At 37.4% G+C, this 17,609-nt stretch overlaps 1 protein-coding gene across 2 annotated transcripts in view; it reads right to left on the reverse strand.

Moving 5' to 3' along the window:
• Positions 1-17,609, reverse strand: part of OCA2 (OCA2 melanosomal transmembrane protein) — a 154,015-nt gene that overhangs the window by 124,793 nt on the left and 11,613 nt on the right. For both annotated transcript variants that reach the window (XM_023948651.2, XM_086880634.1), the window contains 4 exons: positions 7,251-7,349; positions 6,452-6,640; positions 2,875-2,932; positions 1,946-2,018 (listed from right to left, as the gene is read on the reverse strand). In XM_023948651.2, the coding sequence (XP_023804419.1) occupies positions 1,946-2,018; positions 2,875-2,932; positions 6,452-6,640; positions 7,251-7,349 (419 nt within the window). The remainder of the gene's footprint in view (positions 1-1,945; positions 2,019-2,874; positions 2,933-6,451; positions 6,641-7,250; positions 7,350-17,609) is intronic.

Genomic DNA, 17,609 nt, shown 5'->3' on the forward strand with positions numbered 1-17,609 from the left:
AAAGACCAAAAATAATTACTCAATTTGCTTTTTAAAAATATTACACCTTTTGTTTTGATTTTTCTAGTGTATGGAGATACATTGTATATGTGACCACACATTCATAACACAGCAATGTGCTTGGGCACTTCTGGAAAGAAACAGAACTGAGAGGAAGGAGTACAAAAAATAAAAATAAATAAATATACAGTGGTTAGTACCAATTCAACACTTCTAAACAGCTTTTGAAGCAGAAGCAAGAGGTAAAGTGTGCTCATTTGCATAATTTGACATCATATGAGCTAAGGTACTTTTTTTCCACCCAAACCTCTAAGGGCTTTGAGAAAAGGACTACTGCAGCACGCCTACAAACCTACAACTAAATTCTTATAGTCATTCAGAGAGTAGCAGGTAGTGTCCAGTACCTCAGTCTGTCAGCCAGCATAAATTGCATCTTCAGCACTGCTGACTGAATGGTTAATATTACCTCTGCCTGGCCAAGAAGTGGAATATAAACCACAATACAAAACCACTGTGCAACAAAGTGAAAGACAACCACAAGACATTACTGCTGTGCAAATGCAGACTGACAGCATCAGTAAGAGGACATTCAGGATTGCTGGTGCCTTCTCCAAAACTCTTTTAGAAATGCAATCTTTCTCCTTGACTCTTCTGCTTGAATTACTACATCACCTTGAAAAAGAATGATGGCTTTGCTGGATTGCTTGCCTCTCACTTTCCCCCTGCTCAGTGACATCAGACAGTAGATGAAACATCCAGTTTTCAAGACATATTACACAAACTAAAAAGCTTTACCTTTGTCAAGTAAGAAATAGAAATACTATATTCTGACTATCTGACAGCTATTTATCTCAGTGTCCTGACCTGATAGGTAAAATGTGAAATACAGGAACACCCATTTGTCTAAAATCCCAGTCCCAACTATAATTCCCTGGAACAAAGGGAATATTTGGTTGCAGATGTGTACAACGTGTATAATGCAACAGCTCAACCCAAGTCTGGAAAGAGAGGAAATCCTCAGTTTATGCTATGACATTTGACTAAGACTTGAACTTAGACTCACTTTCAATTCGTCCTCATTTGGCAGATAAGGCTGTGACAGCAGTGATGCTGTTCAACACCACACGACCATAGGACCTTTCAACAACAGTTTCAAGGAGGACCAAAAACACTGATCTGAACAGGATATTGATGGGAGTTTACAACCAAAGCTGTCATTGTTCCTACTAAAAGTCCATTTGCTTCCCTCGAAAAAGCAATCTCAATCGCAACTTTTAATTATGAATTGCCCTAAAGCACTTTTTTCCTCATTTACCCTACTGATTACTACATTTTATAGTGTCATTATTGGTGACAATGAGAATGCTAATAATTAAATCTATTTCAAATGGACTCTCCCTGCCCAAAGCTATGGAATTGACCAGTTATGTAGAAGAACAAAGCATCTCAAAAATGAAAACCTACTGAACCTTTTCCAAACAAGGCACCTTTCACCTTGACCTTCTGAAATGTATCTACAGGTGCATCTTCTTTTAACACTAGTGAAATAAGAGTCAAGCAGATTTCAGCCCAGACTGATTAAACTAGAAATAAAGTGGTAAGAAGAAATGTAATTTGTTTGCAAAAGTTATTGTTTGTTTACTAAATGAATGTTCATCCCTCAAAGACTTTTCACATTCAGATCTGTACTCAGCTATGATAAATAAATTTTATTTGGGATTCTTCTATTACTTGTTCCTCTCAACAGTTTCTTGGCCCTAAACAGGTGCCATTCAGTACAGCTTAAAGAGGGAGGTCTTGGGCCTTTGTCAAAGGACAAGTCTGAACACAGCCCAGGCTCTGAGGACACCCAATCCTCTCAGGGTATAAGACAGAAAATGCATACCCTTTCAACTACTTTATCAATGAAACTTCAGATCAGAGTTTTACAATGAAAGAAGGATACAGAAGCTTTCCAGAGGTGATACAGCCAACATCTGCCAGGGCATACCTTGATCTGGATAAATGCCAAATAAAATCTAGGGCAAGGATGAAAAAATAAACATTCATTAATTACACAAAAAATGTAAAAGAACTGCTAAACTTATCTCAAATACTTTAAAAAGACTCTTTCAAATTGCACATACAGTATTTCTAGTTATAATTCCACCACAGTTGAAAAGCATCTCTGGGATACTTAACAAAGGTAATTAATATTCCTTCTGTTAATTTACAACCAAAGTCACATATTTTATGCACTTTTTCAAAATGTCTCTTAAGACATTTGTAATCTTCAGGATCTGTCTGGAAAGCAACACCCATACCTGAGGAAATTCAGAGTATCATCTGTTTTCTTCCCAGCACAGAAGCCCTGCAACTCAAAATTGAGTTCCTCACAGCCGCTAAAAGAAATAAACTCCAACTTTTTTGAAATTTTTCTCTACACTTTCAGTCTAAGATTTTGCTAATTTTGAAGATTTTTTCAAGGGAGGGCAGCACTTTGGCCACCCAAAGGAGATGCCAACCTCCCCATCACTTTCTGCCTTTGACATTGTGAAGCTCTGCCATTGCTGCAGCATTCTCCCCAGTGCAGCTTCCCCTATGAGCATTCCTCAGGTGTCAAAAGATCCATCCTAAATTCAATGAGCATTCTTAAGGGACCTATGAATTTGGGTTTAATCTGCCTCTTCCTCCAACTCAACTGCTTATCCAACCACATTGTCCTGAGGGGTGACTAGAGCAACAAATAGGAGTCTGATTAGGCATGAAGCCCTGCACAGTATTGTCATTTTTGCCTTGAGACATTTTCTGTGTGGCAAGAGAAAATACCAAAGCTCATTTGAACTAATTCTAAAGAAATGGGGGACAGGGGAAGACTGAAAATTCAATACTTACAGAGCAGACAACTACAAAGATAAAGAGGCCTGAAACTTTCAGGAATTTTAGGCAACATCTGAAACACAAGGAAACATGTATTTACTATCTGGCTAGTTTAAAAACAATAATTTCTATTCTCTTAACAGCTCTGACATTTCATAAACACCATGGTAAGCACTTATGGGTGATAGTATATCACATCAGAGTACAGACACCACGAAGCATGGGCTTGGGAAGCCTTGGTGACTACCGGGGCTCCTGCACCATCTCTGCTCCCAGCATGATCTCAATGCACAGGATGGAGGATTTGCCCCTTGGAAAATCTAAGAGAAAGCTGCAGAATGAGCTGGTGCTGGATCCTGGAACCACTTGTCCACTACTGTTGCTGGCCCCTGGCAGACTTAAATCGCCCTCAGCTCATTCGTGTCTCTCCCAGAGAGGCAAAGGAGCATTGCTCTCACAGGGAGGTGGCATGGTTGTGATGAAAATACAGCTTGTGGCACAGACTGAGTGTCATGAGTGACTTCCTCAAACTGGACTTAGAATACACACCCTGAAAAGTATTAGAAAAAGCAGTTTGAAGACAAGAACAAATTTAAGAATCTTCTGGGTTTAACAGTATATTTTAAAACCAAATATACCTCATGAGCATAAATCTACTAACAAAACTAAATCTTTTTTTCCATGGCACATCTGTGTCCATTGAAGGAATGCCCTGTTCTGAAAATGAGATGCCATGAAATATTCTGAACTGTCCAAACTTACTACTGAGTGGGTTAGGCAAGAATAACTCTAAATTAAAATGTGGATGTTGAGATGTTGAGATAAGGCAAGAATAATTCTAAAATGTGGACATTCTCATGGTCTTGAGAAAGAAATCTTAAGATTTAGCATTTTCAATTTACTATTTTTTAATCTTACTTAAAAGACAACTCAACTAAAAATTTTCTGCCTGCCCATCAATGTGTTCTACTGATGCCTTAATTTACAGAAGCCTTTCTGTTGATTTGACCTCGTTACATATTTTCATTTTGAAAGCATCAATATTCTTATACTATTTTTTTTTAAAGTAAACATTCAAACCTTGTTTTTCGGACAGAATGACAAATGCAAGGCTTGATTTAAACCTGATGACAGGCAAGAAGGAAAACATTTCAAGTTACCAGGATAATTAGTTGAAAAATGAAGAGTGCAATAAAAAGCTGCATTGACAGATGTTGAAGGACAAAATATTAAAGCAGAATAGTCTGAAGAATGTTAGAAATAATTTTTAACCACAGTGGAAGTAAGTCCCTAAGTCAATTAATTGACAAAAAGCAACATAAATGACTGGAAACACATTTTCCAAAAACAATGTTTTCCAAAGTTTCCCCCCCTTTTTGGAACTTTCTAAACAGCAGCTAATAAAAATCAGCAGCTAATAAAAATATGTTGTTACAAACTGGTACAAACAGGCTACAGTCCTCTATTTAATACAAGTGGTAACAACTTAACCCAAACTTTGCACAGCATGAAAATCTAGAGAAGGTAGAGGAAAAGGAGAAGGAAGCCAGTTAGGTAGCTTCTTCTGTAGCTTCTTCAAGTAGCCCTGCTCTATTGAAAAGCAAGATGGCAGAGGGAAGAGAGTAAAACAGGCATGAAAAGAATGGAATGATGACACAGGCCATTATCAGCACTTCAACACTGATAACTTAGTTTGGTATAATGCGATTTGTGGAAAATATTTAGTGCCAGTTTAGTCATAGAGCCTCTATCCTAGTCATAGAGCCTCTATCCTGCCTTTCAATTTTACTCATCTTTGCATTACAGTTTTGTTCTGTAATTCTGAGAATTTATTTTGTTATGAATTAATAAAGTGTTATCCAGACTGGCTTAATTTTAATGTACTTTATATTTTTTGTTTGCACTTTGGACTTCCAATTTATAATTTATAATATTAAAGTTATTATTAAAAGACTCTTAATTTTAAGACACAAGTGAAATAAAATGCTAATTAATCATTTATAAATTAATAACGACTTGTTTGTAAATAACAAACTCATCCAAAAGAGCTGGCAAGATGTAAAAAACACAAGGTTTTGGAAATGGTTTTAATAAATAAAGAATTTAGAAGGGTCTTTTCCTCCCGTCTGTTTGTTTTCATGGCAATTTTTATTAGGGAAGCAACATTTTTAACAGCTTACATTGAGACGTGATCAGCTTTTGACACACCCGTAGTTTGCAATCTGTCTCTTCCTACAGTGTTAATCTGGCACAGCGATGCAAGTACAAGCCCTGTGCCAAATCCTATGCTGATATATGCCTCCAGTACAATCCTATCTGACTTCAGCTGGAAATTCATGGAGTATAAATCTATGAAGAATTTCACCCCCTCTTCTAAGCCAAATGATTTTTGATCTGCATATGGTGCTGGGCAGTTTAGCTTCACTTGCCATCTCAGCAGTGTTATGATTTACAACAGCCAAGGAGCTGATCCCATATGTACAGCTTGCACTGCAGCAGTGAAAATATTTCAGGGAAAGTTCTGCCAGAAAAACGTGCTCCTCCCCAGATTATAAACCTATAATGGAAACAGTGACCTATACTGGAACCTATAACCTACACTGGAAACAATGAATTTCACACTCCCAATAGATACCTTTGTTCCATCAAGTACCAGGGAAATCTACCACAAATGTGAGGAAAAACACTTGCCAAACTTCTTTGCATGTGCTCACATTGCACTAATTGCAGTCATTGGAACTCTCCTGCTCCATTTGTTCAGCAGCAGAGGGGAGAGCACAATACCGTATGCACAATGAGAAGAAAACTATTGTGAAGTGATGAGCTAAGACAACACACAGATTGGGAAAAGATGTACTGACATTCTCCTGGACAGGCATGGCAGATCAACAAGGAGATGTGGACCTGCAGTGCTGGGCTCCACAAAAACCCTGCAGAGCTATTTACAGATACCAAAACAAACTAGAAAAATAATTGGACCTCTGGAAGGGGCAGAGGGAATTAATATCCAAGATTAAACGTTTTGCTTGTTAAATCCCCAGCAAAAATATCCTGAGAAAACTTGAAGTTAAGCTCTTATGATGTTGCTATCTTTTAATATATTAACGAATTCAATTTCCTCTATGCCTAAATGATGTAAAAGGCTACTTTGGGGTAAAGAGTGAAATATACTAATGTTGTCCAAGATGGAAAAATGTTCAGTTATATTTTGCTTTGTGTATATGTGAAAAGCTACTGTAATGACTACAGAACTTTTACACACATATTTTAATTAAAGTGAAGCAACAAAACACTAAAGAAAAAAATTCTGTGGAATCAACCACAGGGCTTTTAAAAATGGTTTCAAAGAATGTTAAAAGCAATATAGGGGGTATTTAATTACAAATTTAGAATGTCGTGTGATTGATTCTTGTTAGAACAAGGGGCTATTGATCATTATGAAGAGTCAATTTCAAACTATCAATGTCAAGATACCATCTACATATGTAGTACTAGTTTATTAATTTACATAAATAAATACTTTTCTAGATATCTATGCATAAAAACAAATACATGCAGAAATTAAAAAAAAAATTAATGTTTGAATTCAGACCTCATCTTTGATAAATTGAACTTGACATGAAGGTTGTCCAAGATTTCATATTTCTCAGAAGAAGCAGATCTAGGGAAACTTGCCATCTCACTTTCCAGTTGAAACCTTTGCTCAAATTCTGCAGAGCTGTTGTCCCATGAATCATCATCTGTAGTAAAATCTGGATTATGAAGAGCCATACACTGCAACCTGTCACACATTTTCAGTAAACATAATAAAACAAAACAGCGTTTTACTTCAGCGGGTAGTAGATGTAACTAACCTTGCAGAACCTTACATTCACTCTGAGATATTTTCATGGAAAATTTCATAGAAAGAGACTTGTTCAGTACAGACCAAACTCCCCGTGGTGACACAGCTGGGTAGACTGGGCAGCAAGAGCAAAGGCCCCGTGACATTTAGGTGCACCTGAGAGCACCAGCTCTCTGATACACCAGGCAGATGTACTTCAGGATTTGATGTGTAAACTCCATCATCAGGACCTTCCCTATAGATCTGCTGTGCCTTTCAGTGCCCTTTATGTAGCAGCACATGGAGGAAATAAGAGCACAGAACCTGCAGCTGTCTAAATTTAGGGTTCTCTAATCACCCTGACCTCACACCTTACATCCTTCCCTTCTCCTTTTTCAGCCCCTTCTCTGCTGCCAAGGTCCTCAAGAGTAATTCTCTGCTTACAGCCCCTGCTATTCACTTTATTTCCCAGCAGGTTTGGTGTTAGGATATAAGAAAGAACCACATGGAATCAAACAGAAGAGAACTTAGAAAAAAAAATATTTTGAGAAAAATGAAAGTAACTCACCCATTTTCCTCTGAGGAAACCTTCAGTAATGGTGTCTTTTCTGTAAAAACAGTGCTTTTTGACCTCAAGCTGAATAATTTTGAAAAATTGAAGTGGTATCTTTGAAGGGAGAAAGAAAAAATACAGAATAGTAAGTCTGCAGTAAAATGATTCACTAGAGATCTACAGAATATTTTGCTACAAGTCCATCTAATTAGTTAAATATTCTTTAAGAATGGTGTTCACCTAAATTAAGGTTTTCATTCATTAAGTTTGAACTGGTCATGGTAGTTACTTTCTTATACTCACAGGGGACTCATCCATATAAGTTTACACTAGCATACCTCATAAAATATGAGATATTAGAAGAATTTATTTCCCACAAATGTTATTTGAGACATGGATCACCATCTACAAATCCACTAATGTCTACAGTAACCTTGGTACTCGGTATTATGGAAAAAAATCTGAATACAAGTACTTCGTTTCTGCAGCACAATCCCTTCCAAATGGTTTCTGTCAAGTCTTTGTCCTGGTGTTGCAGATAATTAAACAGAGTGTAAGAGACTTTTTGCCATATTCCATCTTAGCATTGTGAAAGAGCTTTTTTTCTCAAGTGTAATCCCCAAACTTAAGATGCAGCTGAAGACCATCAATCACAATCACAGAGGTTTGGCTTTTGGGGAGGCTCCTGGGAGAGACTAAATAATTGAGCCATTTTAGAACATCTTCCCATGACCAGGCTCTTTCAGAGACATTTCCTATCAAAATCAACATTATTCAGGTAGACTCAGATTTATTCCATTCAAAAATGTAGCGTCCCACCACCAGAAAGTCAAAATGCAGATCTCAATACACCCAGAGGAAACCCATTTAGAGGAAACCCAAAATTTCTCCCACTATTGCTGGACTGTGAGGGGAAATAAATTATAAAGTCATAGACTTCTAAATAAATACACAACAGTGACTGGTTATTCTATCTTCTAAATATAAGGACTGCTCAAAAAAGAAGGATTTACGTATTTTATTTTATAACTAGATGGAAGACAGTGAAGTTTCTTGCAATTTGTAGAGCTGTGTCTGAACTTCATAAACTTAAAACCTCCAGGTACTGCTTTGTTTGTTCAGTAGTGTTTTCAGTCAGAAGATGTGCTAGGTGGTTATTTCAGCCTTGAGTGGCCACAATGCTGATTCAAACTCTGCTGTAAGCCACATATTTTCAATCTCAGCTAAAGAAAGTGAATGAGTTAGATTCAATTACCCAGTACCTCAGGTCAAATGTTGGGCAGATTACAACTCAGGTGCTACATTGCACTGACACTTTGTCTGTAAAGAGATGATTGCATACTCTGTAGCTACCAAAGTTCTTCCTTTTTTAAGCAGGAGAATATCATTCACACAGGAGAAAGTGGAAAAAGTGGTATTTTGAAGCAAGTGCTCTTCTAATCTCATCATGGCTTTCAATATAAAAGGCTACCTGAGTTTTTACAAAATGGAACCCATAGGGATAGCAAGACCACTATCAGGACTTTAAAGGTGTGCTCACCAAACATTGCTGACATTTTTCATTGCTGACATATTGCAAACATACTCCTGGCCAATCCCAGCATCCCACTATGCTCAAAGTCTGCATCTATAGGGGGCAATTTTTATAACAATTCTGATGGTGGACCTTGAATGTGTGCATTCAGAAATTTGACTCATGAAAACACCCTTTAGTTGTTTTGACTTTTAGACACAACAGTGTCACTTGTTCCACTGGAAAAAAAGTCTTCAAATGATATATAATATATGCTGTTCTGATATTACCTCACCCTGTCCACACTATTAATCTTTCTACACTTCCTTTTGTTTTTGTCTTCCTAGGATGTGTGAATTCTGAGACTAGTAACCAGACACTTTCTATAAAAACTACCATTTTCTTCTGCTTGTTAGGGTTTGACACCAACACTGCTTTATGCTACACAGGCACATGTATATCCACTGACAATCCACACCTCAGCAGCTCTTCACCATTTCTGTTATAACCAGTTCACAAAAAGTGCTGAAGGGCAAAGCAACCACAGGAGTGGCAACAAGAATGGGAGTATAAAGGTCAGGGGGAAGGTGGCTTAAGTGACAGAACCTGAGCTGAAGAATCCAGAATGCTAATTAAAGACATCACCTTCACTTAGATATCACTTTCGCTTTCTTCTTACACTTTGTTATCCCCACTTGCTGGTGTAGGTCCTGTCACTTTTACGTGGAACTGTGGAGCTGAACAGATGGCCAAGAATGACGAAGACAGTAAAAACAGAAAAGGTCTTCAGATAAAGTAAAAACAATTAGTACATGACAACAACAATTTGCAGAGAACAAAAACACATGGACAAGAATAAGCAGCAGGAAACAGCCAGGCTTGACAAAACAAAAATAATTAGAGAAAAAGCAGAAGAGCCTTAACTCCCCCATGATATGATTACTCTAATTAGACAATGAGAGTAATATAAACAATAAAGCTAATTAGGGCATAAAAGAATCTTGAAGGCTGAAAGCTCCAGAAAGAAAAGTTGTAAAAACATCATTAAAAAAATAGCATGGATTATAAAAATGAAAGCCAACCTTGGATTGAGAGCCTAGTGCAAACCTCTCTGTGCCCCTCATATTTCTGCAGAGATGCTGGAGGTGCAATTTGATCATCCACTTAATCCAAAGATAAGAGATCTGCAACCAAAACCTAGGAATGTACAAAACCCCACCCTGGTAGAGGAAGAAGTCTGCAGTGCTCAAAAACCATCTTAGCATCATTCTTGGTCCTCCTCAACCCTGCAAGTAGCTGATAACTGGGACACTGTGTAAAAAGGAAACAAATCAAAACAAATCAAAATGTAACACGTGTCAAAACCTGGGGTCAGGCCGCACTCCAAATGTTTCTTCCTGATCAAATAACTAGAAACTGGTTATATCCACATGCTGGAATGGAGTGCAATCCACTTCTACTGAGCAATTCAGCAACCTTACCAAGAGGCTAATCACCATGTCAGCTCATTAACCCATTGTGGGCAGGCCTGTTCACAGGATGAGAAGACCACTCTAGATTTCTACTGTGTTCTGGCAAGGTTCTGGTAAGCTGGACACCACTAGTGTTCACAGTTCTCTCAGGGTTCAGAGTCAAAAATCATTAGCATTTTCTACATCAAATATGAGAATCATAGAATAGCTTGTGTTGGTCAAACTGGCCCTCTGGAGAGGTACAGTGAGAGCAGGAATTACCTTCCTGCCATCAAGCACCAGACCTGCACTCTGACCACATTTTCAGGCATTTCCTAATGGTGTCTACACCTGCGACTTTAAACAAAAGGAAAAGGAAGACTTTGTGGTGGGCCCTGATGTTCATCCATAAGCAACACTTCAATCCCAAATGCACTACAGCAAAGGACACCAAAATAAATAAACATCTTACAAGAGCCTGAGACAGTGAAAGACCATAATCACCCTAGTTAGGCTGCAAACACTTGAAATAATCACTAGACCTGTCTGGAACCTATTATTTAGCCTTGTATTGAAAAGATTAATCATGGTACACAATGTATTGCTTTCATTTGTTATAATAAAAGGGACACATTTTAAATACCAACTAATATAATGCTTCATGTCCCATATGTAATGCCATCCACACAACTATCAGTTGGGGAGCTATTTCTGTGAAAACAGAAAGCAATAATTCTCACTTCCATGGGAAAGATTTGGTCAGAATTGAAGAACAGGTGAATAAGGAGCATACATATTTTGCAAGAACTTCAACAGTTCTTACAATAACTCATAAAAATTTCACTATATAAAAAATTAAAAAGAGAATTCCTTTAGGGGAAAAAAGAGTCAGCATGCTTCCCTGAATTAGTAATCAAGTTCTGAACTAGTAAATAAAGTTGTAAGCATGAAGTTGCCTCTCAAACAAAAGCTCAATAATACGACTAAGCCAAGAGTTTACAACAAATACAACAACTAAGCAAAGTTTCCTAGAAAAGAAGTCCAGAGTAAAAGTATGAGAGACAATTAGTCATGGAGACTAGTCAAAACAGCATGAATTAAATTTATCATTACTACATTCTTTTAGAATGAAGTCTAACTTCAGAAGCTTAATTTTCCCTAAATAGAAAACATTTATACAAATCATATGTACTGAACTAATTACTCTTATCTTAACTGTAAACAAGCATAATGCAGAAATAAATTGAAAAACAGAGGTTAAGAAAAAACAAACAAACAAACAAACAAACCACAAATAAAGAAAGCCCCGGACTAGCTTTTGACTGCACTTAAAGCCCATTCTTCCACCAGATTTGTGAGTTTCTGATAAAGTCTGCGTTTTGGGGAACAGTTTCATGGTATAAACCCTGCTGACCAATGTCAGAGCATTCAGCTCTTAAACCTTTACTGTGCACTCAGCAGCTGTCTGCATACATCTGACAGCTTTATCATATACATGTGCTCACACAGAAGCACAACCCTCCCTGATGATTTCTCCTCAGTGGTAGCACACCATGGGGGAATTGTTATGACTACCCATCACAAATCAAGTATGGCCAGCTGATAGAGTCAGGGGAAGGATCAAAGACTCCAGAGCTCACATCTCTAAACAATTTCCAGTATTTCCGGATGACTGCTTTATGTAGCTTCACCAAATCAGCAAACAAACTTCAGAACCTTTAAACCTGTGCACCATTAAGATGTCAGAAAAAATGAGCAATGAAAGCATTATTTAATACAGACTCATTTTCTATTCGACTTTTCTAATTTTCTATTAGACAGGACTGTACAGGATCCTGCAGAGGAATCCCCAGAGAGGGATCCTGAAGGGCTGGCAATACCTGACAGCACGACACTGTGAGAGGTACAGCCAACTGGCAGGTCTCATTTTGAAAGACACTGAGGTGCTGGAGTGTGTCCAAACAGTAAATAAGATGGTGAAGGGTCTGGAGCACAAGTCTTATGAAGAGCAGCTGAGAGAACTAGGGCTGTTTAGTCTGGAGAAAAGGAGAAGGAAAGGTCAGGGACGACCTTATCTCTCCCTGCCTGAAGGGAGTTTGTAGTGAGGTGGGTGTCAGTCTCCTCTCACAGAAAATGGGAGGACATGAGGGAATGGCCTCCAGTTGTTTCAGGGATAGTTCAGATTGGCTGTTTGGAAATATTTTTTTCACAGAAAGGGTTGTCATGCATTGGAACTGACTGCTGAGAGAAGTGCTGAGTAACCAGCAGGTAACAGGTATTTAAAAGATATGTAGATGTGGCACTTAGGGCCAGGGTTTAGTGGTACACTTGGTAGTGCTGGGAAAACAGTTGGGCTTGATAATCTCAAAGGTCTTTTTTATTCTAAATGATTCCATTATTCCAAATTGAGGAGCATTTGCCATGCCAAGACCCCAGGCAATTAAGGAACATGTTTAAGAAATGTGTGCTAATCTTATCCTTTATGGAAATGGTTCCTTAGATAGGGCCACACAATGTGCTTGCTTCATTAATTTCTGCTGGATTTGGAAAGTGAACATGTTCTGCAAGGGCAATTTTAGTTTCAAAAATAGCCTGGAAGATAGAGTGCTTCCTCTGATTCTTGTTTTAAAGTCAAATTGGGCTTTGTAGGGTTATTGTGCTTCTCTGAAAAAAAAATTAAAAATTTGGTATCTCCACAATTTGGTAACTTGTTTACGTCAAGTCTCTGCCTGTCTCTGTCAAAAAGACATTGGAGGGTTGTAAAGAGACCAGGACTTCACTATAGTAGGTGAAGATAAAAGAAAGGACTTAACCCTTAAGCTGCCATGAAGTATTTCTGACTGCCTCATCGGGGCTGTTCTCACACATTTTCTGCTCCTGTGTCAGGGTATCATGCGGTGCTTCTACCCTGTGGGAGGGAACCAGGAGCAGGGAGTGGCCATGGGTCTGGCAGAGCCACAGTATTCCCAACCAGGACCTGTCCCACAGCACCCAACAAGGGAGCAGGGATGGGTGGGGATGGGGACACAGATCAACCCTGATTTCTTGAGCATCCAGCAGGACCACAGTGATACAGCAGGTCCAAAAACCTACCATTTGATGGAGTGAGAAATTGCACTGAAAAGCATATCTTCTGTTTCCTCCTCTAAATTTTCTGCTTCAGAAAAGAAAATTGGAAAGCTACAGGAGACCACATGGAAAACTGCAGACAGTCTGAAGGAGAAAATAAATTTCAGGAGCAGATGCTGCCAAAAGAGTTTAGCTGTCAGCAACTGCCAGCAAGCTGCAAATTTGAAAGAGTCAGTATGGGTAGTGGTCCAAATCCCAAACCCCCAGTTTCCCTATGGATTACACTGATAACCTGTTAAGAGATATTATCTGCAAATCTGCAGGTTATACTGAAAAATGAGTCTGCAAATTTACCAAGAACATTTAAAGCATGACTGCACTTGTGACACTTTAGTATATTCTGCAGGTTTGGCTTTTGAATGGCAGCATTTTTCCTTGACATTCACAATGAGCTTTTCACTTAACCAGCTCTGCTGCTAACTGAATTTATGACAAATAAAGGGGGATCACACCATTTTTCTAGTCCATAAGGGAATTTCAAAAGTCTCAGCCATTGAGAAAGTGGTCACAACTTAGTTCTTTAACTTTATATCTTTATATCAGACTCTTTTAAAGATGTGTGGATGATGGAAATATGAACAGAAGAGTAGGTCTGAGATACAACTAGATGATATAACCATGTCTAGAGAAGGCTGTTATTTGTCAAGCATTGAAGTTATAGAATATTGCAATCTCAAAGATTTGGGGGAACATATGTTAAAGCATGAAGATTTGCTTAGAGAGCAGCTGAATCCAAGAATTATGCAAGAAAAGGAAATACAATATATTAAAACAAGATTACTGGGCACTTCCCGTATGAAGGAACACCTTCATACACAGCAGTGAGGCAGGATTATTTTGATAAAATTTTCCTTAGTCCAAGTGATGTACAGACAAGCCATTACATGCATTGATTCTTCTGGCCTTTCATTATCCTTATGCCACCCATTTTGAGGACTTAAAAAATTAATTAGTTAGCTATACATAGAGATCAAGTAATGAAAAATCTATTTTTTTTCCTTTTTTAAGCATTTCTTTGAAAATTGTTGTTCCATATGTTTCATTACAAGAATTTGGATATAAGATTATTCATAACCATATCGTTTAGATTAAAAAAAGACTTTGTCACTAAAAAAAAGTGTCTCCATGCCTTAGAGTTAAAAAAAAAAAAAGCCAGACATCTACCAAAAAAAGTGCTTGTTAACAACGTGAGAAAATGTGGCTGATTTCTGTGCCTAGAGAGGTGTTACAGAGGCAGGCCACTGCACAGTTTAAAAAATATCAAGTTGTCATCAAATTAAGCTAAGTTTCAAAAAGGCAACATGATGGATCCAAAATATTGTAAGCTTGCTGGGACTAGTATTTTGTCCATTGGTCCCATTAAAATGAAACATGGCAATTCAAGCATACTCATATCTGTTAAATAGATATTTACAATTTATACAACAATTTATATAGCCTTTATGTCAATGATGATCTCAGTTGACTGGACTCGGCAATAATGCTAAAATTTGCTTCAAAGCTAGAGCAGAATGAGCAAAGAAGAAACAGCAGTAAAATTTGTAGATAAATACTTTCTAGTAGGAGATATAGCTGTCATGTTTTGAAATAACACTATTAGGTTGATAAAATAATGTTGTTTTTTCTTTCATTTGGAAGTCCATTTTATTTACTTTTTTAAATTATTTTAATTACAACTGAGGTACTAAGAATTTCTTTTCAGGTTCTGGCTGAGCAGAAGACACTGAGGTTATTCATATAAGCTTTGCCATCTGAAAGTCTGGTTTAGGTTCGTTACAGACACTGGCAAGAGAGAGATCTCTTCAGATCATTTTCATCCTCCACATCTCTCATGTTGTCTACATAAGGAACCTGGGGAATTAACTCTGAAGTAACAAAAAGACTTTTTCACTTTTTTTTATACAAGCCTTATACAAATAATGTCTATATTACAGTGTTATAAAAAAGTACTTTTTAATGTACATTTTATTGCACTGAGATTTGATCTTTTTCATACAGAAGAACTTTCATCAAAAAAATTATTCAGTGTTGATCAAGTATACAAAAGAAGTCTATCACCAAGTCTTTCCAAACACAACTTCCTTATAACTTCCTAACAAGTAAATTGCAAAATAGAGCAATTCTACATAACTGGTCATTTGCATTCCACCTTGAGTTATATCAGAGCCAAAAACTTTTAAAACATTGAAAATCCCAGAGGAACAAATTGCAAAACTAAACAGAATAAAAAAGCAGGTCATATCAATATAATATTTCCTCTTATATTTGGATAATAGTGAAATCATCCAAGAATAAATGCAGTTTTATCTCACAAAGATGGTGCTTTTCCCTGCAATATCCCTTCACTTAGATCACTGTTACATATTAACATACACTGTTTAAATGCCCTGGGAAACTCATTCCATAGCCTTGGGTTCTAGTTTGCTACCAGATATTTTTTTCTGCCTTAAAAGGCCTTAGTGATCCAGACACTCAAGGCTACAATGTCAGAGAAGGAGCTTCTAATCTGTATTAAAAAGCAGCTTTAAAACACAGATTTTTGATTCATTGCCGACCAAGGGGAGACAAATTTAAAACACAGGATCGGAGTCCATAAAAACATTCAACTGAAATTCTCAAGATAAAAAGAAGGGGGGGAAGAAAAACGACCACCAAACAAATCAACCCAAACACCGAGGATTATAAATAACACATTCCAAAGGAACTCTGAAAATTTGTCTCATGCAGGGTAGCATGCAAATTATATTCAGCAAGTCCTCCCTAAAGTGGGGTAACTGACCAAATTTAAAAAAAAAAAAAATTTAAAAAAAGACATTTTAGATTCTCCTCTTCATGATTTAAACTCTAATCATTCTCCAGGTCATAACATACTGCTGTGCACTGAAAAACCAAAAACCAGGATCAGGATTCAGAAGGAAATTCCTCTTCCTACACAGCAGATGGCTTTGTTCCAGCAACACAGTTTAGCTGTCTATCATATTTCTTAATACACTTTTTCCCCTCCCTGTCACAGAGATGTCAGACTCTTGCCTCTCAGAGACCACATTCCCTTCGACCCTATACAGAATAAGTAACTTTGGTTACTCCATAGTCTCACAGAGATGACTTCCTTCCATGTTGTTCCTTAAATAGCATATTCTTCATGAGATATGCCATAATATTTGTTATGTATGATTTAAAAATTAGTTCCAACCCAAAGCTAAACTCCTGCATACCGACCATCAAAAAAATAGATAGGACAATAACTCTTCACGTACACATGAAAATCTCTGGCCACACAGAAATGAGGTTACATAAATAAAACTTCATTCTGCTCCCAAAGAAAAAAGGAAATAGAAAAGGGAAAGTGCCAGTGCCCCTGATTTAAAAAGGAAATTCTTCATCAGGGGATTATCTGCAGAGAAGGGGAAAGCCTGTGATGACTTAGCTGCCTTATGTTAGCAGCTTCTGTACCAACAGTGGAGCACAGCTAACACAGACAGGTAAAGAGAGACAAAATTTTATAGGTGTTTTGATTCCTCAAGCAGATACAGTGCCTGAATAATCTATTAGTTTTTCAATCAAAAACACTCATTAGCATTCTTAAAAGAATGAACTGATACCACAATTTCAACGTTTAAAAAGCAGTTCTTGTCATTTGCCATGTGTTGAACCAGACGGTTACCCAGCTATTTGATTATCAACACAAACGGATCAAACAGGTTTAGTGCTCTTGGACCAACGGTGCCTCCAAATAAGAAAAGCTTAAAACATAAGAAAAAGTGTTCACAAACACAATTCTTGCATATATTTTTTCAATAAAACAACTGCAGCTATCGTTGTCAACAGTCGCTGCATCAACAACTCTCTTTTTAGTACCATCTGTACAGGCACTTTGCAAAAAGAAATTATCCACGGAGTGTGATACAGCAGGAAAATTGAAGGGTATTCTGACAAAATGGAAATGCAAAGGAGCCCAGTAAGCAGATACTCCTGGCAGCAGAGCAATAAATAAAGTAACAAAACAAAACAATAAACAGCAAACAAGCAAACAAACAAAAAAGATACTAAAGTGTCCATAATCAGACATTGTTATTAAAAGTTAATGTAGAAGTAGCCCTTCTGCACCTCCAGAAACAACATAGAAGAATGGTTGTTCCACTACACAAAAATGACAGTTTAGAGTGCAAATAATGTAATCCATTTGAGTCATGGCATTTAAAAGTAGATTATAAGTGAAAAGAAATGTTTTAGAAACAAACAAACAAAAAATGTTTATGAGAAGTAGAGGTCCATAGTGGA

This window comes from Cyanistes caeruleus, chromosome 3, assembly GCF_971803275.1.
Source record: "Cyanistes caeruleus chromosome 3, bCyaCae1.hap1.1, whole genome shotgun sequence".
Taxonomy (NCBI): Eukaryota; Metazoa; Chordata; class Aves; order Passeriformes; family Paridae; genus Cyanistes; species Cyanistes caeruleus.